The sequence below is a fragment of the Coturnix japonica genome, chromosome 7, assembly GCF_054131305.1.
Source record: "Coturnix japonica strain WE chromosome 7, WE-NBRP24, whole genome shotgun sequence".
NCBI classification, from domain to species: domain Eukaryota; kingdom Metazoa; phylum Chordata; class Aves; order Galliformes; family Phasianidae; genus Coturnix; species Coturnix japonica.
The window spans coordinates 27,051,119-27,076,974 of NC_140669.1; the positions used below are offsets into that span (position 1 = coordinate 27,051,119).

Sequence of the window (25,856 nt, forward strand, 5' to 3'; positions counted from 1 at the left end):
CAGAACTAACACGTCATGTGAATTTTCTACAGGCCTAAGTTGTACCACTCTCTGCTCATAGGGCCAAGACTAAAACTGTGAGACTGAATACGGGCACCCTACACAACAGCAAACTAACAGCGGGAAAAACTCAGCATTACTAAGATAAAAAGAAAATGTTTCCTGCAAGAAAATATGAAGCACGTAACAACATGAGCAATGCAGAAACAGCTGTAACAGACTAAAGATCTTACCACCCTTCAGTTATTAGTTCTCAGGGAGAGCTGGGACATAAAATAGTTGAAGCATTCAGCACCTACTTTATTGCAATGTAGCAGATGCAATTTCTTTTATTGTGGGGATTTTCACCTTCAGCTAAAACCACACAAGCTGCTGGGCTGAGAGAAATTCTTAGAGGAGTAATATTTTTTAACTTGGGAGACAGCTGACTGTGCTTCTACCACAGCAGAATGATAATCGACCTACACTCGTGAGATGTGCCCATCCTTCGCTAGTATCACTTGCCTAAACAATGGCCTATCATGTCTGGGACAGGTGATGGTATAAAACAGCACAGTGCCAGAATGCAATGCCAGAAAATGAAAACCATAATGTCAGATAATGGATCATACTGTAATCAGTACAGAAATCGTGATGAAACAGGAAAGCTACTCCTTTCTACATGTTTTTGGGAGCTGGGTTTTGTGGTGGTTTTCTTTCTTGTTTGTTTTTGCTTTGTTTCGAAATACAACAGTAAAACTTCAAGACTTATCTTCCTGAACAAAAAAGATGAATTCTGAGCTGAGGACACGAGCAAGTGAATGACTGCATGACATCTGAAAACAGAACATATCAGGACATTGTAGTATTCATAAAGGCACTTTTCAAACACTTCTGATTTTGAAGATGCATTTTGTGGAAAAGTAGTGTTGTCATTATTTTGTGTGCTATGATAAAGGGACAGCATCCCTAACGAATGGTATGCAGACATTAGACATGCAAACACAGAAGAAAAGAGGTAATTTTAACAAGATTTGCGCAGGGTTTTCCATTTCATCAGTGCTGATCTTTGCTCAAACTGTCAAATGGTCACAAATTGGAGGGGAAAAAAACAAAACAAAAAAACTGATGGAATACCCATTGTCATCTTAGGATTTACAAACCTAATTTCAAACTGAATTGGTGCTTTGAAGCAAGCGTTAATTTTTCAAGTGTGTTGTTCAAATTCAATTTGATTTTCAAAGCCCAAATATTGTATTTGCATAATTTATTTGAATAGTCTAGAAAAAAATAATAAATCGACTTTGCTAGAGAATTTTCTAAATCAAAACAAAAGAAAGAAGGAAGGGAAAGAAAACGGTTACCAAGACTAAAAAGTTGGAGAAGGCTAAAATGGATACAGAAACGATGGAGAAAGCAGAAAAAAGGGAAAGGGATGAAATACAGAAGGAGATTTAAAAGGAAAATAAAAAGAAAGAAAAAAAGGAGACGAGAACCCTGATTTCTAACCATCTTTTTCTTCTGTGTGATGAAGCTTGGATGGGTGTCTTCGGCAGGTGCGCCATTTACCAAGACGCTTGAAGAAATTCTCCTCTTCATCTCGCCCGTTGTCCAGGCCACCTCCTGGCCCCCCTCCTTCTGACAGCTTCACTGCACTGGTAAACTTCACCTGTGCAAAGTCAAAGGGCAGGTTAGGTTGTGCCCTCTCAATCTTCTTTGCTTAGACATAAAGCATCTAGGGAAGTGCTGTGGCACAGTGAATCACCATAGCTACACAAGTGAGTCTTACACATGTTGAAGTACTAAATCTTTTAATCTTTCTGCTTAAATGATCGGTCTGTTACAACAGGCTGTAAAGGCACAAAGGAAGCATAAAAAAATGTGGCTAACAGTTAAACCTTACAGGTATTTACAGGATCTGCAATTCTTTCTCCATGAGCAAGGACAGGCAGACAAATACAGCAGAGGTTTTTACCTAGTTATCTTCATGTCCTAGAAGGATGTCTGCAGGCAGCCACTCACATAACACAGCCACCACTACCACATCCCTTGTGCAGAAAAATCAGGCTCCAGCACCTAACAACTCACACCCTTTTTCTTACCAAGTAGCATTCTGCACTTCGTTCCTGTTTCAGTTACACCTCGCTAACAGCAGCATGCACTGTTCTCAAAAACAGTCTTCACTCTTCACCAAATACTAACAGTGCTTCATTAAAGACTGTCCTCACTGATTTTCCAGTACTACACAGCACAGGACAAACTAGACAATACATCACAATAGAAAGATAACACTGGTGCACAAGTATAACTTGTCTCCTGACTAACCCATCTTTATTTAAAGGCAGGAGGAAAAGCTGTTGCTTTCTATAAAAAGCCTATAATGGAGCTAGAGGAGACAACATGCTGCAATTGCTGCAGAAGGCAATGCATCAGCACTTAGAGAGAGACACTATTTAGAAATCCTGCAACACAGATGGAATTGCAAATAGTGCAGCACCACCAAGCTGTTTCACAGAGGGATGCAAGTAATTGGCTGGTAGAAGATCAAACACACGCTATTAAGTAGGAGCTAGTTTTTCCTACCATGCAAGGACTGAAGAACAGGAATGAGTAAAGAATGGGGAAAAAAAAGTAAAAGACTTCCTTGCTTTCAGGGATCAGCAAGTGCTGTAACACCTACTGCCAGGACTAACAGCTTTCTCCTGGTCCTCACTCTGAGGACTCCTGGTACCTGGCTCAAATATCTATGATTTACTCTAACAAGAGGATTGACATTAAGAAGTTAGACTGCCTTACTCTGCAGAAGTGCAGTTTCAAACTGCCATGTGATCTGCTCTCTAAATTTATGTTACTAGTCAGTCACGTTGGGCTGCAATGCCCATGTTAAGTACAGCATTTCCTTGGGCAGGTGAAACAAGTCGGATCCTGTCCTTGTAAGGTCTCTGAAATGGAATCAAAGCACTTACCTTGGAACTCTGCCTGATGAAAGACAGACGGTCAACAGAGCTGATATCTAGGAGATCTTCCACCCCATCGGCCAGGCCAGACAGGGAAGAACGCTTCAGCCAGTTCCCTGTTGCAGATTAAGCTACTCAGAACAGTTCTGAAAATGCTTCCAAGGAGAACCTATTTATAAGCAATCACATCATACTTCTCTGAAATGGTTGTGCCGGGGTGCGGTAAAACAGGAGGTAAGAAGAAAGCAACCATGACATGTTACGTGTATTAACTACCATGAAAAGTCAGGTCTTGAGACTTGTAAATGACGCATGCTTTATCTAAATGCTATTTGGATATTTCTCTTTAACAGAGAGGAAGAATGCTTGAGAGATTGAGGTGTTAGTCTGCTACTTTGGAGATCTCTTTTGCCACAGATATTGTTACCTTTGGTAAATTGCTTACTGTTCCCTTTGCTTTAGTTTTCTACCTATGAAATGGAGAAAGCAGCATCTCCCAGCTTCGATACAGAGAACATCAAGTAAACATACACAATAAGGAACTATGATAAAATACATTTTCTAGGAGATATATCTGTGCTTCTCCACACATGCAGTATGTATACAGAATAAGAACAGACATACATTTACCTATGGGGAGTTTGAGCTTCTTTCGAAGGGAGATTCGTCGAGAACGGGAACGGGAGCGTCTGTCTGTAGTGGTCCCAGAGTGAGCAGTGGTGCATTCAGATGTGTCCTGCTCAGACTGACTACTGGTATCGCTTGCTGCACTCTGTGATTTGAACATCTTTCGCCAGAAGTCCTTGCGTCCCAGAACGGCACCTTGGTTTTGTTCATCACTGGAAAAAAAAAAAAGATGAAAAACATGAACTAAACTTCAGGGAAGTCTGGATGCTCAGGGCAACAAGGCCTCCTCCAACAGCCCCGTACTGACCTCTCTTGCTACATTTTGAATTCCAAACATACTCTTCTCAGTAGAACATAATCAAATTGAGCACATAAAACATTGCTCAAGGTACAAATTAAGTATCTTTTCCACTCTGAAGAGTTCACCCACAGAATGGGTCCTTCCAATTTTCCAATTGCACAACTGAAAACAGCACATCGTCTTCTATAGACCAAAATGACTTGCACTGGTAAGACTACACTGGTGCTTTCTACAAGCATGTGTACTGGAACAGCTTTAGGACATCATGATAGTTTTTCTGAACCTGCTGGAGTCTCACTTATTATTAACTTAGTGCAACGGGAACAGAATATTTTGCTATACTCTTGCAATCTCTTACAGCTGTGGCAGTGCCTAGAGTAGAACAGCTTGCTTCAATTCTGCATAGAAACCAAAGGCTTTCTGTTATCCTTGCAGTCCCAGCAAAGGACAAACTTTGCAGGCTTAGTTAACGCACAAGATATGTATAGAGCTTTGTCATTCGCACATCTCAAAACACTTTAGCAAGACATAGGTACTCAAGGCCCAAAGAAATTAAATGACTTGTCCAAAGTAACTCAGGAGAGCAGTAGCTATGCACAAAACTTTCTGAATTCCTTAAGTAACAGAAGCTTCAAACGTGCAATGCTTAACTGCAGGTTGGTTCACTTACTAAAGAAACTGGTGAAGCGCCTCTACTATTAAGGGAAATGCAACAGTTTTAGAAGACTATGGGGCCAAGATCAATTCTTGGGGGGCAAAAAAGGAGTAATATCTCTTAGCAACAACTTAGAATTTGAAAATAAATGGAGCCACCCCCCCCAGAAGGATAAACAAAGCATCATGAATAGCTGATCACAGCTCTGAGGACTTTCCGCCATCTTCAAGGTTATGACAGTAAGTGATATTGACGAGTTACTATGGTGTCTTTAAACAACCTCAGGTTGTTGCCCATGAAAATCAAGCTGATTTCAGTTGGCAGCACCGAAAATAGGCATCACCTTGATGCAACCAGCAGGTCATAAAACCTCCAACACATTTGTTGCATCATCCAGGGAGATAACTCTTGGATGTCCTCCCAGTTTGTACTAATCCTAGACAGAAGCTGCCAGCAATAACATAACTAAATAATATTTACTTACTGTTCTGGAGTTTGCATTGGGCGGCTTGAAATGTAACTGCGACATTCATCGGGTGCTGCTGATGCCTGACCTTTGTCAATGATGACACTTCCCATCTCAGATCTATACAGACAATGTAAATCATCAGATACCATGAATGGATGGCTCATCTCATGCTCATCACATCGCTACGTGACAAGGAAATCAGTGCTGCTGAACAATCAAACAGCTTTTGGGATGCACTCTCAATTTACTTAGTGCCTCTCTATATATATCACCTGAAAAAGGCAATAGCCCTGAGAATGTCTAAAGTTTTTAGGTTTTCAACATTCATAATCCTTCTTCCCAGCAAGCCTCAGAGCATGTTTCTTTTTGATAAAGAAGCATGTCAGGATTATATTTTTTCAGGGACTTGTTTTGCAATATGAAGGTTTACCTGTCAGACAAAGAACACTAGTCTCCCACAGGATGTGACATACAATAAAAACTATAAACATACAGCACCGTGGGACTTGCACCATGCTCTTTTACTTTTTTTAGCCTTTCCTCTTCTAGTGTTTCCATTGTTCTGTTTTCTTTAGACTCCTGTAGGAAAGGGTTAACATCCTTTGCTCCAAATCTATGACTGTTTCAGTTCATTACATTTTAAAGGAGGCTGCCACCACAGTGCAATTCTGTACACCAGGAACTAACATAGACTGTGAAGACAGAATACACAATCCCTTGGACTTTCTTCATTTGTATTCAGTGCATACACTCATATAGCCATATTCAAGCCAGTCGTTCACCTGTTTCTTTCCAGACACCAACCTTTTGCTGCCAGAAGATTTCAGCTCTTGCTCTGTTTCCTCTGTTTTTTTTCCTGGTATTAACTTTTCAGCGCTGTCTAAGAGGGCACTGAGTGCCACTCTCCGAAAGACATTCCCATGAGCCTCCTTGATAAACTGAACAAGCTGACGGATATCACAGTACAAGCCCTGGGTAGCAAGACATAATGAAAAGAAAGATCAGTCTGTAGGTTGTAAAGAAGCAGTGAGAATCAATTGTTTCTAAGGTCATTCAGGAGGCCATTACTTCCTCTGATTGTTGTCTGATCTACTCTTAATGGACAAGGTTTGTGTTTTCCAGCTGAGATAAAAAGCTGGAAAAGCTGCCACTTGAAGCACTTGGAAGAAGCACACAAAGATCATCACTGTTATAGAAGATGATCTTCAGAGGCCTAAAGCAAACGTAGAGGTATCAGAGACTAGATGAGGAAGCTGCAAAAATGACTTAAGGCCTGTTTTATCCCATTTATCTAGCCCATAATCTAAAAAGGCATGAAAAAGCCAAAATGATGGGCTGGAGAGGTAAGCATAAAGGCCTTGCAAGCTTTGTTTCAAAACCAGTGGGTGTCTTGGGATTTTTCTTAATTACTTTAGAGCACTATATCATGTGAAGAGAGAGGAATGACTCATTCCCCAACCTACTCGTACACTTATGGCTCTTTTTAGTTTTGAACATTCATACACAGCTATGACGTGAAAAGTCACCCGTACCTCTAAGGGTAAGAGAATGGACAGGAAGGCTTAAAAGACCCGGTTTTTCATCTGTGAACTATACTGAAAGATCTTGCACTATTCTGAAAACTCTCAGCTCGAAAGTGCATAGCCAGCTTTCAACAACAAAAATATTGCTATGTTCAACATATTCGACTAAACTGAGTTCATCCACTCTGTTAAACCTCTCTGGTCATACCCAAATGAAAAAGTAACTTTGCAAATACGAAATCAAGTACTTACAAGGTTTTCTGGACTGTGTAGCTCATGCGTGGTGGAAGCACAGCGAGTGATCAATGACTTGAACATGGCGCTGACAATAATACCTTCTACATTCTGTGCCGTAGACTTGTTGTCCACTGTGGTGAAGTTATTGCCAAATCCAGCTTTGTCTGTGAAATTGAAGAACAAGCAAACCCCCTTGCTTAGAATGCTTTTAAAAAGACAGCTTTACAATGCACATTATGGTATTCAGATACACAGGACAAGGGCTAGTCCTCACCTAAAATCCTATCCTCAGATCTGGCAATCCCCCCTCACAAAAAAATTAGCAGAGGAGAAAACAAATGAAAAGGATATAATTTTCCCAGAAACAGTTGTATCAAGAAAAAAGACAAAACAGATAAGGGTGAGTCTGGCTTCTGTTTATCCGCATCTCTCACTTAAATGTATAAAATAAGACATTAAATTTGAACAATACTTGTAGCTTTTCTATTTATTACTTTAACTGAACATCTCCTATTCTTTAAACTGAAAAGCGACAATGGCCATGAGAAGACAGTCTTTTGAACTAGAGGAAGGCTGTTCTTGCAAGGTGCAAAAGAAAACCAAGCTGTCAAAGATTCAAAAAAGCATTACACACTTATAAGACAAGAAATATCCCAGTTTTATAAGGCGAAAGACTTCCCAAAATCTGCATGAGCTGCCACCTTTCAAAGCCTGGGAATAACTGGTGAATACTGAGGAAACTTCCTGTGAACATCTTTTTCATAAAAGCCTGCTACTCTTTTATTGATGCAGTCTCTGAAATGCCTGAGATCAGAGAGAATCTAATAGAGCTGACAGACTCCCCAGATACTGGGGAACTGCTATTTCTATTTTCTATTCTGTAAACAGTGACTGTTAATTGCTGTCGCATGCAGTGACCAAGCAGAAACGTCCAGTCATTCTCTTGGCATCTGGAATAATTTTCCTAAAAAAATAAGTATACACTAACACACACTTACATTACAGCTATGCACATCTCCATGTTTATATTCTTGTTTATTCAATCTGTTCCTGCTATTTCCTGCCTCACCTGAGGCACCACAGAGGGTTTTAATGCTCAATTATATCTCCATTCAGAATAATCCACGGATTAAACAGGCCATTTCAGCCGGTTCCTGCTCACGCCATGAAGCAGAAAACCTTCAGCCTGAGGCATAACTGAATGAAAATAATTCTTTTGAAGAGCCATGAACAACAGGTAGGATGAATCAAAAGAGAAGCTTTCCATTTCAGGTGCACTGGGTGCTGCATGATCACTACATGTGATCACTAGGTGGTAAAATCAGATGAGTTTGAGCTCTGCTGGCCTGTGCTTGCTAGGAGTATTACTCTGTTAAGTTTTGAGAATAGAAACTTCAGATAAGAACTTCTGATGCCAGACATACTTACTGTCTGTGACTGGCTCCATGCAGAATCCCAGTAAAGCATGAAGGAAATCCACCACATTATTAAGAGAATCTCTGTTCACATAATCCCTCATGGTCTGGCGGAACTGCATCCTATCCAGTTTGTACAGCTTTGTGAGGCAGTTCTGAGCCTAAAACGACATCCGTCAAATCTAATCACATCAAATTACATGTGTAAGTTACACTTATTGAAACTGGGTATTTTGAGGTCCTCTTTTGCTATTAGTCAATGCTCTGCCTTCCTATCTAAAGTAAACTTTGCCAGGAGCCAGAACATTTAGGTTCTGTAACAGAACACAGGTCTACCCCTGAAACAAACAAATTCAGCACAAGGGGAGAGTGGACTTCCATGTGTGCCACTGTTTGGAGGTGGCGCTAAAGTTTTTCTCAGCCATGTCTAAAGGACTCACCCCCAACTCTTCCCCCCAAAGGTAAAAAGTCATTAAGCATGAATGAAATAAGAATGTACCACCTCTGTCAAGGTTTATCGCCTTGAAAAAATTTCTTAGATTCAAGCATCTGATTTTCAGCTGATGGCCGAGATCCAAGCCAGTTCACCTGCACCCAGTGATCAACTTATATCATTAGCTTCTTACTTAAAAGCTATTAGCATTTAATTTCCTATCAGAAAAGTACCCATCCCACTGGGGCTCCCTGTAAACTTGCATTAGCAAGTCTGAAATACCAGCTTTTACAGGGAGCATCAACTTCTCTGCTACCTACAAAAAGGTGCTTAGCTTTCCAATAACTCAGACGTGAGTTGTGCATGCAGCCAACACAAATGGCGCATGCAAAGCAGTCTGACTAGACAAACACACAGAGAGAACTGCAGACTTAGACATGTAGACATCTCTTCCCATAAAGACCCAGTTCAATAAGCCTGGTAGGAACTCTGGCTCCAAGAGACCTATTCATTTATGTATAATGTCATGCTCTGGACTAAATGTTTCACTGGCTCAGCTCAAGCCTAACTGACCCCTAACCCAGCGTTCAAGCCAACTAACAGAGTAATGGTGACTGATACAGAGGCAGTTAATCCATCTTCAAACCATCTAGCTCAGATTCCAGCATCAAGTTACAGCTCTCCTGACATGGCTAAGGCTAACCAAAGCCACGCAGAAACACCTGGCTCCCACCCCCACAACGGATGGGGGTAAACTCTCATTACAGTCATCAGATTGCTTATCTGGTTCGAGCACAAAAGGCAAAGAGGCACTATGTGCTGGAGAGAATCTTTGGAAGGCTCCCATTTGACAGGGCATTGGACTGATCACAGGGAGTCAAATTCTGGTTGAAATTCAACATCCGGGTTACATTCTGAGCACCTTCCAATGCTTCAGCTTGAGCACACTCTGAAGTACAAGGAATCAGTGGTAACCAGCCGTCTTGTCCTTCCACAGAGCACGAGTCTTCTACTTACTTGCTGTACAAGAACATGCCTGCGAGCACAATGCACTTCAACTATCAGGACCTGATGAAGCAGCCCAGCAGCATCCAGTCGTAATTATCATTGGAAAGGTTGACACAGCTACTTAAACTCCAGGATTTAGATATGCAACCTAAAATGCTTCACCTCTTGTAAACAGCATACTCTGGTGGAATTTCATCAGTGTAAGTGACTTACACCAGCACACACGGGGCTTTGCTCCAGTATATTCATGACTTTTCACACAACGTTTGCATTGGGTGCTGCAACATACCCTGGGCCTCAGATGCACTCATAACAAATCCCAAGGTCCAGAAAGTTACATGAAAGTTGAAAATCTGCAATAGCTGGGCTGCAACACAGTCTATGTGCTCAGACAAAGAGACACATTTGTACTCAATACAATAAGAAGCTACAGAGGGGTCAGACAAATCTCAGCAGCTGACATCAGAAGTACAAGGGGGACAATTTAATGAGCTTAATTTTCTTACATTCTCCCGGAATACCTGGTGTCTCAGGCGATCTCCAGAGAGCCCTCGATGTCCTTCCCCACAACCATAGGCACAACCCAAAGACTTCACAATTTTGATAAGCATTGTGAGAGCCAGCCTATGGGTGCTGATAGATGGACCTTCATCCTGAATCACAGAAAGCTGGTGTGAAACCTTAGCAAAACCACTGGCTTTTTCTTAGCACTTTGCTTTCAACAAACCATAGCGCAATACTGCTCTCAGACACTCTGTTACAAAGTTGTAACTCTTAAAACATGTATTGCAATTACTTTCCAAATTAGAGCACCAGGCTCCTCTCTTTAAACTTCCTATAATAAGTTACATTACAAATGCAAAGCCCACTGACAGGATGCTGTACCATTCCCATCTACTTCAAAAAATTCTGCACGAAAACAGAGAGCTGGCTCACTTTGGCAGAAAAGCAACCATATTTTTTGCATATCTTTGGTATTACACTACCATGAGTAGTGACTCTGGAGGCCAGCAACAGCCTTTCTTAGCCAATTCTCATAGCAATATTGAAAAAAATACGATTTCTGGTTAGCAAAGAAAACAAGCTGTCTTCAAACACTAAATTTTGGTTTTCTTTATAAGCTACGCATGATAAACCTTATAAAGAAATAATGACTGCTTTGCATTTTGATAGGATATTGAAAATGTCTCAGTAAGACTCACAAACTGCTTTAGGAGAAGTTACAGTGCTTGAATTCCCAATCATGTTTCTTCAGCACAAGTTTAGTGAGCACCAGAACAAAAGAAAGTAATTTGTGCAAAGAAAAAGGAAGGCAAACAGAAAGGCAACTGCATACAATTCTTACTTTGTCTTAACAGATATTATAGTTCATTATGGAGTGATACAGTGGGAAGCAAAACACACCTTCTCTTGTTTTTTGTCATTCTTCTCATAAGGCCCTCCTCCTCCACCACCTCCATCACTTCCTCCTCCACCGCTTCCACCACCTCCTTCTTCCCCTCCATCTCCAGTTCCACTGACAGGAGGAGGCCCAAATCCACAAGCCGAACCTGCAGAAGCTTTGAGTTGAAAGGATCCTTCATTTGGTCTCTTTTCAGGGGCTTCATTTTCTTTGTTCTCACTCTTCCTCCGGACTTTCTCTACCGATGGCACAACCCCAAGCTGAAGCAAGCACTCCACAATGTTCAGAGCCACATCACAAATCCTGGAGCTGATGTCATGGTTCAGGACCAAGTAAACAGCCTTCAGAACTACCTGGTAGAATAAAACATAATATTTAAAATTAGTCTTATTTTTTCTCCTAGTACTTTTCAATGCCTGGAAATTCTAGTCATAGACTAAAGATTCATTATAACAGGCAAAGTACAAACTCGGAACGAATAACAAAACCCTCAAACCCAAGAGCCTACAAACTAGGTGTAAAAGAAGAAACGACAGGTTGGGCACAGTCAGGCAGAAAAGGAAACCATGAGATGACATCTGTGAGCCTGAGAACACTGCCTCAGTGCACCAGGCATTGTCAAGTCATTAACAGGAATGAAGAAAGGGTGAGTTTTAAGGTGCCATCGAGGTGCTGTTCAGTTTTACACTGTTTTACAGGAAATTCAGTGCATGCTTCAGGAACACAGCAATTAAGTAATATCAATTAAGATTTGACGTGTGCATTAAGGCATGCACATGCACTCCTTGCAAGGAGTAATAGGAGTTGCGGCATCTCAAGGGAGACTTTTAGGATATGCACAAATGTATCTGACTGACCTTTATGTACTGCTGAGAGAAGTCATATAAAGAGGTGGAGGAAAAGCCCATCAAAACCCTGATCTCAATGGTACCACTACAGTGACAGAAGAGGGACCTGGCTTTCCTCATTCCTTGCCAATTACCGAGAGATCCAGCATGCCGTTCTTGTGGACAAAGTTGTTGGTTCCATCAATGTGATCCGTATCCTCTAAGCAACTGTAATTGATGCATGAGTCTGTCAGGCTCCGTGGGAGGTTGGCACACGCAAGAGGCTCATGGGGCATCTCAGGGATAGGCACCTGATTGCAAAGCTTCCTCATGTGCTCACTGAAGAAATCAGCATAGCCCACATTGAATGAAGCCAGGGTAGTGTTGAAGGTGGCCACAGTGATGGTAGAGATCTGGGACCGAACTGCAGGGAACAAAACAACTACCTGTGAATTTCCATCTCCAGAGTTAGAAAGTGGCAAACTGAGGCTGTGCTTGTTTACAAGTAGGGTGCAGCTCTCATTGCAACTTGCAGCGCTGAAAGACAAGACAGGTTCCTAATTCCTATATGGGTGCAAGGGTGAAAAGCATAAGTTAATTTCTTCCTTTAAGCTACTGCAAATTAGAACCCAAGATTACTCAACTCAAGCCGTACAGTTACGTGGCAGTATAAACTGATCCAAGTCTACAGGGCAGTTAAAACCAAGAAGTCCAGACAATTTAAACTTAATCCAAAACGAGGATTATGTTTTGGATAGCCTTGCTCCCCATACTGGTACAGTGCCTAGTCTCAGAAGCAGGATCACCACAGCAAGGGAAAGAATAATCACTCAGCAGCTCAATACAGGAGTGAAGGTAGGTTAGCAACATCAATTTAAAATAGCTTTCTTGGACTGGCTTGAAAGATTTCATCACACCAGTTGAGAAAACAAGAAGGTCTACCACCACCTGCAACAGAACATCACCAACATTTGAAACTGACTGATGAGAAAGGTAACATGGTATCAAAGTTCAAGGTACCCAGAAAAGGACACAACGTCACAGCTAAGTCTAAATTTAAATTGGCTAGCTCAGGTAGAGACAGCATTTCAGCAACATAGACTAATTCTCATTAAATGCTCATGCTGAACTCTAGCACACAGTATGAGTAATTTCCTAAGCTTAGCACTTTGTAAACAGGTCTGTAAACTCAACAGTGTAGCAAAATCACATGTCCCACAGCGCTGATTGGCTCATATCCCCCAAGACAGTATGGCAACAGCACTAAGGAATAACAACAAACTTCTGCCTAAGGCTACTTACAGGGGTTTAATTAATAAAATAACAAAACTCGTAACCTTCAAGAATTGACTCAGCAATGGACTGGCTGTATTTTGAAAATAACAACTTGTAAGAGTGGTGACTACATGCCTGTGCAGCCTGTGTGCAACTCTGCCAGCACCAAACCAGCAGTTTCCATTAAGAGAATTGTTCTAAGGCCAACGGCAGTGCATCAGCCTAGACTACTAACTGGTTGATGATCAGTACAGAAGTAACTGCTGTACCCAATGGAGCAGGATTACTTACAGCAAGCATAACTTTTCAGTGGCAGTCGCAGACATCTGCATGTTGAAGATGACAACAACGGAAGTATGAAATTAGAAAACTCCATTCCTGAGTTACCAAGTTTGATGACTACACAAGGGTAACTATTTTCTGTTCCAGTGAGGTTTTGCTTAGTTTAACAGAAATCCACACCCAAAATCTACACAAAATATCTTTGTTTATGTACTGAACGTCTATTTCATTATCACTGACAGAGCTGACTGCTGGATGGGACTCAGAGCCCAAAAAGGAGAACTAAGGACTCTTCATTTACATCGATGGATGCCTACAGCAAGTGTGTCCATGACTCTTCTTCAGCATCTACACAGGACATAACTAATTCTTCACCTCTGATTTTCAGTGTGTGAGCCAAACAAAAAAATGTCTATTAGCAAATTTCTCCTGGCCAGGGAAATTAGACAACAGGTGGGAAGGTAGGAATGACCAGAATGCTTGGATACAGTCAGCCACAAAAGAAATAATAGGTAACATTTACACTTAATCTTCAACTACAAAACATCTCATTTTAAGTTGGAAACTTCCCCTGAGAACAGTGTAATTTGTCCTATTACTTAAATAGTTGCAGCACAATGTACCTTAGGTACAGCCAGTGTAGCAAGCATTACATATGACTAATTTTTAGAAAATATTTGGCTACAAAGCTGATGTGGTATGTGGGATTACTCTTCAACAGAACAAATGCTGATCATGTATACACACTGCATAAAGCTGATCCAGGAGCAGAACTTTGCTCAGAACCACAGGGCAGGGATAAAAGAGATGTAGGCATACTAAATTAGAGCCGATGCAAATCCATTCTCTTTCAGACTTATCACAATCGCTGTGCTAAAACAGAACAAAACTTTGATAGCTCCCAAGGCGACAGTACATAAAAATGTGAATATCCTTCTTGGTAAGCAGCCTGGCAGCTACTGCAGACAGACTCTGCCCTGCTCCATGGGGCGTGTGATATTCTCTTCCCTCTCAAAGGTTTAAGGTTGCGCTTGCCACAGCTGAGGCCTAATCTCTACGGCCAGGTTTTGCTAGCAGCACTACAAAGCAGGGAGAACGATTTGCTGTGCTTAGGCAGCAGGAGTAGTGCCAGCAAAGCCCTCTGGTGCAGATAGCTCTGCTGACAGAACTTTCCATGGCATAGCTAATGTTGTTTAACAAAGGTGGAGCTGTTCTGCCGACAGAAAGACTCTTCCTTATGGAGCAGACATCATCCCACCAGGGGTTCTCTCATAGTGGCCATACTGCTATTGCTAGTTCTGCAGAAGGCTCCAAGACAGATGGGCCCAGGATGACTGAGCAAATTTCAAAGCTTGGCTTCTGTTCTGAATTAAGAGAATTAAGAAAAAAGTGTATTTTTCCAACACAGCTGAAGGCTGAGACGAGGCACAAAGCTCCCATGAAACCAGCGAAGTGATACTAAGTTCCTGCCCAAATTCATGTACCCATGTACTGTTAAAGTAAAACACAAACAAACAAAGCTAAAAATCCCCACCACCACACCAAAGCTAATGGCTGCTTATATACATATATATACACACACACACACGTATAGTAAAGAGTATAAGATAAACATGAAAAGCTCAGAAAATACTTAAACACTGAACAAAAAACAGGTGAAAACAATTAGTCATATACTTATATGTGGAAACATTAACATTTCCTCAGCTTCCTGGAGTTCATATTTTAGTGAAATTTTTCTTTCTTGATGCGTTAAATTTACCTTCTTTGACTGTGTTCTCTCCATGGCTGTTTGAGTGGTCAGGCAGATCAGAGACAAGAGTGTGGTGAGAGTGCGAGTGCCTTGCACTCAGGCTTTCCATCTCTGTTGCTGTGTCAGAGCTCCCCCGTCTGGTGAACTTTCCTAGGGTGAAGACAAGAATTCGATACTAAGTTGACTAATCTGAGAGGTTCTTGGAGACTGAGAGACACTCACTGAAGACAGAAATGGAAAGGTTGGCGTCAGAAGCCATGGCTTTCCAGGACCCTGTGAAGTTGCAACAAAACAAATTTAAATGGGATATCTTGCAGGGGTTCACTGATGTAAAGATTGGCAAATTAACGAGAATAATGTCTACTGTCTCCAAGAGAGGATGTGAGGATGAAAATACCTGACATTAAAAGTTTGTGGAAAAAAAAACATGCCTAGTGTCTGTTCAGTGAACTTGGAAGCTTGGAGGAACCAATATTTAAACACTGCATCTTTGTAATACCAAGATAGGGAAAGCTTAACTACCTGAAGCAATACTCTATTTAATATCCAACATTCACTTGAATAAAACAGTTAATAGTCTTTTCTATGCTTCTAATGACTACAGTGCTGCTTCTCCAGAGATTTCTCCATAGAAGAAAAGGATGCAGCCATTCCTTGAATCTAATTTAAATTGCAGTTGGATAATGCAGCTTCACATGTAATGGAGTGGTATGGCCACAACTACCAGTTGCTACAGTAGCTATTATTACCATTATATGACTGTTTTCAGAGACAAAGTGAAGCATAAGTTATTCAAGGTCTGCTGTCAGCACAGTTGCCAATTCTGTGAACAGATATTTAATACTGAAGCCAGAACAAAGGACATAAGGTTGTAATAGGACAGACAAAGAAACCAAAAGCCTCTGCTGTTCTCTAAATGTTCAGGACAGGAACAATAGAGAACGTAGAGCAGAGATAACAGTGCCTCACCCAATATAGTAGTTTGCCACCCGCCTCTCTCAATGCCACGCCGGTCCTCTCCAATTCCAGAAAAACTGCCAAATGAAAAAGTGCTCCGAGTGGGCGAAACATCCAAATGGTCCTCATGGAGAAGGAAGGGCATCCCCATTCTCCGCTGACGCTTCTTCCCAGTATGGTGGAAAGGAATTGACCCTTTCCGTTCACGCTCTCTGTCCTCTTTGCGGCTCTTAAACTGCAGGAGGAAGAAAAGATGAGAGCAGGTACAGGCCTCGAGGCATTTAATAACCAATAGGGGGGAAAAAATTACATCAGCTATCTGGCCCAACTGTAACCTTCTGCACTGAGCTTTTTGTCTTGGTCATTCATCCTCAAAGGAACTCTCTGAACTCAAGGACAATAGTAATACTTCAAGGAAATCTGTTTTACCATAGGCTGGGATGGATGCCCTTGAATAACCATACAACATGGTCTGATATAAAAGGTAAATTTGCAGAGCCTACAAAACTCCACTAAATATCTTGGATGGATGCAAACCCATTACATTAAGAATGTCAGAAGAACTTTACTTGAATTAGCTGGAATTACAGTGAGCACCAGTAAATCTGGATGTTGTTTGAGTATCCTCCCCACATACAGTTTCAGCAAGACACACCTTAGAATAACGGTTTCAGTAATGTGATTTGAATTTATGCATAATACCTAAACAATAACACATAATATTACTCTATGACAAAAGATGACTATCTCCTAAACAGCATGAGCTCACAGTCCAAACAGACCTTCCGCTGCTACTTACCAGGACATTCAGACACTGAATCACTGGTAAACTAATGCAAAACTTTCTTCTGCTTACCTTTTTGAAAATGTTCATCCCCAGATCTGTGGAGAGATCTGGAACTGCTGGTCTACGCAAGTTCGTCAGTGAAACCTTGGAAAACGCTTCTGTGCTTAATGATTTTTCTTCCTCATTACATTTCATTGTGAGATCCTGCAGCTCCCAGAAGAAGACAACAAGCACAAGGAGAAATAGAGGATAAGCAGCTTAATAAAAGAAGTGCTTCCAAGAGCTCTCATTGGAGGAGCACTGTAAAGGAAAAAGACCTACTCATCACAGAAAACATTATTTACTCATTTAAAGAAAAACAAACAAAAATGTTTAAAGACTCCTTTAATTATTGATCTTGAGTAACATTTTTGTCATTGAGGAAAACAAAAATAAATGAGTGAGACACTGCGCTGCCAAAGACAGACTCAAGCATCACTGTCAGCATGGACAGTAGGCACAGCAGACCCAGGGTCAGCCAAACCTGATTCTGATTCAAGGCATGACACCGAGTGGCTGATTATCTTCCCAAGGCCTTGGCTTACATTCATATGCAATCACAGGAACCACTCTTTGCACAATGCTTTAACATGTATGAGAATCTGCCCTTACTAATGCATGCCCATAATCGCGTGTTTTGGAATTAAGCTGCAATAAGCAGCGTGATCACCTCAAGAGGTTTTATTTGCAAAAATACTTTAACTATACAAATTAGTACGTATATGACTCTGAAATTTACAAGCCCTTTTGTGATGCCACAGTGGGATATTTTGGCAAAGGGAAGGAAGACTCGCCTTTAATTGTATTTATTTACTAAAGAAACCTAAGATGTCAACACTAGTAAGAATCCTGCACTTGTAATACAAGTGCTCCAAGATCCTTCCACACCGTGCTTCTCATATTTGTTCAAGCCCCTATAACTTCTGCACCACACCTCCCAAGACAATTAAAACTTTGAGACTAATTTACCAACAGTTCAGTAGAGGGCGCTCTGCTCCCCTTCTGCACGGAAAACACATTCCAGCTGCCTACTGCAAAGAAAGGCTTTGGTACAAAAGGTGGCATAAGCTCAGCTCCTGACCATCTGTTCTCATTAAAAGATATGCTGCCAATTTTCATGAGATGCTTGTGCAGCTGACCTCACCACATCCCCTTAGGATAATTTCCTTCTGCCTAAAAATCAGATTGTTTCTAATGGATATGGTCTTCTGCCTTGTTTCCTCATTAAGAAGATTGCGCTGAACAACTAGGTTGCGTTAAAAAACCTTTTCCCTTCCAATCCTGAAAGCTACATGCTAACAATAGATAAGAAGACTCCTATAGTATAGAAGACATAGCTCCTGGCCAGTCACATCCCAGCTCTGCAAACAGGTGAGCAGCTTTATGCTTATGAATTTTCTGCTAAAGCCAAGGATTCTCCAGAGCTGAAAGCTTAACAACCAGTTACAGAGTCTGCAGTACTGGTGTACTGAGGATCAGACTTATCATGCTAATCAAAGACTACCCTTAAATCCTTCCTATTTATTTTATCAATATAAGAATGGAGGGAACACACAACAGAAAAAGTTCTGATTCATAAATGTCCAGTCACATTCGGTCAAGGTACACTTCTAAACCATTTTAAAATACACTAAAGACTGGGGATTCATATGCAAAATCCATCAGACAGCAAACAAGGATCCAAGCCTAGATGTCTCTCAACAGTGAAGCCAGCAATTACTTCATATGGCTTGGTTCTTAGCTTTTACAGCTCTCTAGCTTCATCTGTCTGGAAAACATCGTGCCAATTTAATTCAGTTTCACAAGCTTTTATACATTATTTACTAAATCAGTGTTCTATTAGGTGGCTTATGTTCACCAAAATTACAGAGTGAGGATGAGGATCTACCATGATACAAGCTACACAAATGCAACAAGACACAGTCCTAGCTGTGGTTAGGATGGACATCAAGTGAGAAACACTACAGAAGCAAACTACAGAATTATCTTTGACCTACAGCATGGTATACAACTACCTAAAGAATCAAAATAGTCCTCCCCATGAAGATGATCTGTGCAGTAGATTATGTTGGTTTTACAGTATGCATAAGATGGACAAAAAAGCCAAACAGTATTGGAGCTGCTACTCTAGATCTTGTTCTGATTTCTATTGCCTTTGTTCTACATGACTGTAAAGCTAGCAGCTCACTAGTACTTCTTTCACTTCAAGGTATTGCACTTAAGACTCTCGCTTTTATATTTGTACTGCTGTGAGACACTACAGCTGCACTGGCCTAATGCTTAATTTAAGGTTTGGCTCTTCACCCCTGCAATATTAGCACAAGACTAGAGGTTTGCGAGCCTCTGAAGGTCTCATTTCCTAGACCCGTCCTTATGCTAAATTCAATGCATATAGGTACAAAGTAGGCTTCCCTTAACACGCGTTGCTAGGTCTGAAATATGTTTGGATTCAAGTCAGTTTCTAGAGGAAGCTAGTATTAATTTTATTCACTGCAGCCAATACCCCTTTGCTAAGCAACATGGAGTGCCAGCATGCTGCACTGAATCTTTATCCACTTTGCTCTTCATTTTATTAGGCAATAGATGAAGGATGCTTCTCGTGTTTTCTCAACACGTCACCAACTTCTTCAGCCCAAGATAATATTTAAAATGTGACTTCAGGCACACAGAATCCATCAAGAAGTGTGAGAGTTTTGCTGAGATCTAGGTAAGATGCAGGAAGTTACCGATAAACAGCAGAACAACAAAAAGAACACAGGTTTTCCAGAAAATCTACCAGCCCCTGGTTTGATTTACACGTCACTACCTTTTTATCTTTAACCAGTTTAATCAGCCAACCACTACGAATTTAACCCACTGAAAAAGAGTGTCAATAGCTTTGAAAGCATATTCACCAATCTGATGACGTCTAGCTAGGAATCTAGATCTAGACCAAAAAAAACAAAACAAGCACATCTTAAGCATATTCCCCATTCTTGACTGAGGAGCTGGTGACGTCTCAAAGTACAATACTGTATGTTGATAAAAAGAAAACTCTCTGTCCTTTGGAAGTGGTTCTCTCTCCTCTGACTAGCAGGTGACTTGGGTGATGAGACTATTTAAGAACCTCAGCTAAGTGCCTACAGTCAGCTGTGATAAACTGTAGGGCCTGGGTGCCTCTGTGTTGCAGACTTCAGCCCTAAGAGCTGGAAAAATGAGTGAAATGAGTTGAAACTTTCAGTGCACAGAGGACTGTGTGACCTCCTCCTTCACAGCTGTTCTGCTTAACAAATTGGAAACCGTTTTAAAACAGGATTCCAGTTTGATGAAGCACAGTAAAAATACACAGGACTGACACAGAGGTTACAAAAAGCAATCAAAACTAGCCCTGGAGGGAAGAATGCCCTGGACAGAGTCCTCACATTTGCAGCTAGAAGGTACCCAGTGGAATTGCCAAATGGATTTAACAGAAAAACGTTAGTGAAGAACAACTGAGTAAAGAAATCTTTTGCAAGAGAGAAACATCTTGAAATAGCAAGAAATAGCCAAGTGTGTGAAAGGAGGTAAGTGTTTAAAGAAGAACCAACAGAATACTAATGCAAGCAGTGCCCTTGGAGGACAATCTCATGCACACTGCTGCTGTGTTGAGAACTGACTGCAGTGTTACTGCACTAGGAGCTACTGCATTTGTGTATAAAATACCTGGGCTGTTATAAGCAAAGGCAAAAAGACACGCACAAGAGTGAACCACATAAACAGAGTAATATCTTCCAGTGTACTGTTCTACTTAGCTGGCATTACCTCCAGGAGATGATATTAAAGGAGGATTTTCTGTACATGCACAACAATTCTATAAAGTCTCCTCCAAAGGTAGATGAAGACTAAATAGTAATTCTCCTCACCTGGCCTTTACAGGGATATGTCGAGCTTTCACAGGGATGAAATAGGCAACTGTTTATAGGAATATGTAATACAGATAATAAAGAATACTGCTGCTGCTGAGCCTGAAAACCATGAGTAAAAATGCGACTTCATAAAAAGCATAAAAATGGCAGCAGCACCCTGAGACTTAAAATGAGAATACTAACATTTACATTGCCTATTATGCTTGTTCTCTGGCTGTACAGGATGTTTCACCCCTTACCATTATGAAATAACAGGTCAGAAGTTGCCAGAATACAACAAGCATGGATTAAAAAAACAAACACACACAAAAAAAAAAACCACCAAGAATTAATACCGAGAGTTATGAGTCAAAAAAGACATTTGACAGGAACATTAACGGCAGCTAGAGCCTTTTACTTGAGATGTGTCATAAAATGGAACTGCAAAAATAGAATCCTGTATTATATTTTGTAAGGAAGTTCTACTAATTCAGTAAGTCAAAATTTGCTGTTAAAAGCCTACACGACAGGAAGAGTATGCAGTCTACAAGTGTCACAAATCAACAAGGAGATTAACTCAAACTGCAGCTGCAGCCCCTTTTCATCCCTGGATCAACCATGACCTATCCAAAACAAAACAATTAAGCTCTATGACAAAGATCTCTACTGCATCAAGGTCTGGAGTCTGGAGATCCTTTTCTAGCAAAACAGGGAATAAGTTTTGACACCTACTAGGACAGTTTGTCCACCAAGGCTTTGCTGACTAATATAAAGGTAGAAGTTATGCAAGAAGAATAACACCATGAGAAAAAGTAACCACATGGAGGGTTCACTGTCTCAGCTTTCAAAAGTCTACTCTGATATTTAACACAAGCATTAGTCTGGAGTGTGCAATGATGTACCAAGCACAATTCCTTTTCTTTTGAAGGGTAACATCAAAGAGAGCTCAGGAAAAGCAGTCTGATTTCTTCTGACAAACTTGTCAGTATATTCCTGCATTAAAAACTAATGTTATCAGTATTCTCCCTAGCTTAATTATCACAAACCTGAAAGCTTTCAAGCTTTCAGCAATCACCAGCTCAGACTCTGACTCAGATTCCACCTCCAAACCCTTCATCAATCTCCAGTTCTCCTTCTGAATCATTTCACATATCTGACCTCCGGGCAGTTTCTCCAACACCAAAGCTGTGCTATTCATAGCCATCTGCCCACCACTTCCCAGAAGCACCACACTGGTTTCATACCCATGACAACTGCTTACCTGAGTTTTGTGGGTATTCACCAGAGAGGGTGCAGCAGCCACCATGGAGCTACTGCGAAGTCTTGGCAAAGGGGTGATCTCTGGCTCAGGTGGTTTCTCAGGCTTTTCCTGTAGCATGTGCCTCAGTCTCTGCAGGTAATACATCAGTGACCACTGTGTGCCCTCCTCAGACCAGTGAGGCTGCAGCAAGCAGCGCAGCACTGCCACGTCGAAGTAAGTGGCATAGCGAGATTTCTGGCACGGTGGGATCACCACGGACACTCTGTTCCAAAAAATAAGAGAAGACCTGTTAGTCATAAGGCTCCTAAGACCCTTCCTAGATACTGTGTTCTCTGAATAAAGAAAGCATAAGGATTGTGCTTTGTACATTCAGTGTACATTTTGTGTGCTTTGTACGTTCAGCTGCTCTTAAGGGGTCACCCAATGCCACAAAATTTTCTGTTACAAGAGAAACCAGTTCTGCCCTACGTAGCATGCTGGTTTGCTCCAAGAGATGCAAGAGCTCTCCTAAGAGGCCTAAAATGTAGCCAGTTGTAGAGAGCTGAAAGCTATTTGCATTCTCCTGCCATCTGCACAAAACACCAGGATGTGCACACAGCTGTGCCTGCTTCAGCTTGCAGGGATATTTGACACTGACCCTTTGGGACTAAAGCCTTGACTGAAGAAAGTGTTTCTGAAGACACGTAAACGGATATTTATCTTTCAGCTCCCTAGAGGGCTCAAGCACAGCCTTGTTTTGCGATAGATTTTTTTTTTTCTTTTTTATTTGTTTAAAGGTGTTTTCTTGGGCAAGGTCGCTTTCTGAAACTGTGATTTGAAGATAAGCCTTTGGCATCTGTACTAACAGAATGATTTGTTCAGCTGGAAACAGACAACTCAGAAGCACGTGCTGTTCTGATACTGGTAATGAATATTTAGAAGCTGTTTACATTCATACACATCAGGCCTTAGCAGAGAACAAGCAGACAGGGCAGCTAAGCTAACTAACTATTTCGCCAGTTAAACTGATTCTCATGCAAATAAAAGCTACCGTGACAGTCGCTCCTTGCCAAGGTGTGCAAAGGGAAAACATTTTACTTTCACTACTGTTTTCCTATTTTTCAGATAGGAATTATTTCCTAAGAGCTTGTAGCGTGCAATGTCCTCAGTACAGCAGTCTGTACACACAAACTCAATATAACTGTGGTAACCCTCATGAAAGACTCCAGAGATTCCACATTTCGAAGATATCATCACATTTTCAAAACCAACCCTACAGCAATAAAGTGCCCCGACCTTTTTTCCCCATTTCTCTCCCAGTACAACTGTCCTGATCCACCTTCAGCACAGTCAGCAGCTGCTAAGAGACCAACTGTCAGAAAAGAAGCAGTGAAAGGAACTCAGAGGAACGGGAATCATATGGGAAAAGGTGTGAAATGCTGCAGATGAGGCAGGAACTCTGGAGACCCGTCTATATTTTTTTTGCCCATAGAAATACACAATCTGAACATTTCCAGTCAGTGTCTTAGAAACACACCCCTGTGAACTGAATGATGAATTTTCGTGCATTTTGGATTCTATAAAAATCAAAACCACTTCCATGAATAGTGTTCTGAATCATTTGGGAGCTACAAGAACATCAAATATTTATTCTTCAAGCCATCTGCATTATCAGCTCTGCTAAACAACATGTGAACAGCGCTGGCACTATACTCCTACCTCCAGTTGGGTACCGCCACATTCAGAGTAGAGGAGACCAAGGCCACAGTCCAACAAAGCAACAACTCTGACTAGTTGAACTCCTTTAAGAGCTCAGAGTGAAGCACACGCTTGAAGTGCTTTGCTGGGTCACTGTCCAGTGTCACAAATCTACCCTTTGCATCTAGGGTAGGTATAGGACTGGCAAAGGAAAAAGAAGTGTGCTGATGCTGCTTGGGATCACACAAACCTTCTAGATGTGCACATCTAGAACTCAAACCTGCAGGACTTGGTTTGCTGCCAGCCTCACGAGCTAACACTGAAGGTAACTGGTGACTGCAGATCAGCCCATCTGTGTCAGCACATCACTAAATGCAATCTATGGACACCAAGTTCATCCCTGGTGGAGAATGGAGAATTTCACTGAGTAGAGCAGAGATAATTGGCCACGATCAGAGGAACAAGCCATTTTTGTATCTGAGGAACCAGAAACTAAACTCTGTGCTAATTTAGAAGGAAACATAGGGTTTGTTTTCTCAGTTCCAAGCTAATTGTGACTGTAGGGAGAGTGGAAAGGCAGTCTTCCTCCAACCCAGGGCCCAAGGACAAAGAAATACTGCGGCTGTTGGTAAGCAAACTACATTTGTCCCCAAGTTGTCTGTTGCATGGCAACCAAAGCTCCCTGTACAGTTTTAACTGATCAATGAGTCCTGCAAATGAGGCGACATAATGACGCTCTCTTCAATGCCTGTCTGCAGCTCCATCTCTATAGCAACCACCAGATCCAGCTCGACAAACCAATCACCTGATTCTGTCTTCTTAAAAGGCTTTTTTTTCTTTTTTTTGTACAGCTGTGCCTCTCTGAGCCACAGTGTTCATACACAGAAAGGCAGTCTTAGGCCCAACTGCATTTTTACTGGCTCACATTAATACAAATTAAAGAATCAGAATTGACAATGGGCTTGATACAGAATCCCAAGGAAACTTCCTGATAGGATCAGAGCCATAGAGAGCAGCTATGCCCTTTCCACCAGGGAAATAGCACATCAACCCCATTTTTGAGAAAACCTAGATGTTCCTGGATTATATGCAGAAACCCACGCCATCCCACATTTCTTCTGTTCCTGTAATGAAGCAATTCCGTAAAACACTATTTTGGATATGATGTTTCCTGAAAGAGACAAGCACCAGGACCAAAATTTTCATGAGAAGTTCAAGTGAGACACCTAAATCCAGAGACCTGAAAACATAGCTAGGCTTCCCTTCCTCTCCACACTCCCAAAAACACCCATCAGCTTCATTTACCTTATGGCAGTACTAAGTGTCCAGCATCACTGAAAACTTAGTTCTATCTTTATCTGCCTGAACCTAGAATAGAATGTCAGTGTAGTAGTGCCATGCTGGAAAACTGCAGCTTCAATTCTACAGGGCAAGATGGGAGGATGTTTTTATGCCTTCGCTTTCTTTTTAGTCTGCTTCTTTTGGTCAGGAGCCTCAAGGTAGCTATCTAAGCAACAAGATACAGAGATGGTATAATGAAGGCAATAGACAAGACTGCAAAAATCCTTTGCTGGTAGGAAATAGAATTTTATCAGGATGAAGCCAGAAAACATATGAACTGCCTGAGACTGAATCCAGCTACAAAGAGCTGAACCTGCAGATTTGTTAGTCTCTTAGATTATGAGAAACCAGCACAGTAGAAAAGACCAAATAAATTGTCACAACAGACTAAGAAGAGATTTCTCCAATGTAAGAGGCACTGTGTGTCACCACTTCATTCAGCTCACAAAACTGAGATCAGCAGAGTTCAAGATAAACATCCAGCACCCTCAGAGTCCAATGACAACAGTCAATTCAAGATAAGAACTATGTCATTGAGTTACACCAATGTAACTGAAACAGTCTGTACCTGGGATGTGGAGTACCTCTCTCCTGAGAGTTTTGGGAGGACACGCTTCCTTCCAAGGAATTTCCACGATGACATGCTGAAACAGTAGGCTTTGGAGGTACAGAATCCGGCAGAGTCGTCTCACAGACCACCTGTAGTCCCTTTGGATAGTTTTAATAAAAAGAAGTAGTAGATAAACACACTGATCTCTCTTGTATTAGTCTTCTTACTGCAGTTTATG

The 25,856-nt window shown here is 41.3% G+C and overlaps 1 protein-coding gene across 25 annotated transcripts in view; it reads right to left on the reverse strand.

Moving 5' to 3' along the window:
• UNC80 (unc-80 subunit of NALCN channel complex) overlaps positions 1-25,856 on the reverse strand; it is a 119,837-nt gene that overhangs the window by 79,059 nt on the left and 14,922 nt on the right. For 7 of the 25 annotated variants that reach the window (XM_085553496.1, XM_032446030.2, XM_015867943.3 and 4 more), the window contains exons 7-21: positions 25,637-25,776; positions 22,051-22,312; positions 16,957-17,091; positions 16,113-16,335; positions 15,153-15,293; positions 11,989-12,257; positions 11,009-11,359; positions 10,111-10,257; positions 8,177-8,324; positions 6,764-6,912; positions 5,793-5,959; positions 5,004-5,105; positions 3,561-3,775; positions 2,946-3,052; positions 1,489-1,648 (exon numbers count right to left, since the gene is read on the reverse strand). In XM_085553496.1, coding sequence (XP_085409622.1) covers positions 1,489-1,648; positions 2,946-3,052; positions 3,561-3,775; positions 5,004-5,105; positions 5,793-5,959; positions 6,764-6,912; positions 8,177-8,324; positions 10,111-10,257; positions 11,009-11,359; positions 11,989-12,257; positions 15,153-15,293; positions 16,113-16,335; positions 16,957-17,091; positions 22,051-22,312; positions 25,637-25,776 — 2,716 coding nt within the window. The remainder of the gene's footprint in view (positions 1-1,488; positions 1,649-2,945; positions 3,053-3,560; positions 3,776-5,003; positions 5,106-5,792; positions 5,960-6,763; positions 6,913-8,176; positions 8,325-10,110; positions 10,258-11,008; positions 11,360-11,988; positions 12,258-15,152; positions 15,294-16,112; positions 16,336-16,956; positions 17,092-22,050; positions 22,313-25,636; positions 25,777-25,856) is intronic. The other 18 variants (XM_085553497.1, XM_085553490.1, XM_085553487.1 and 15 more) reach the window with 7 other exon arrangements.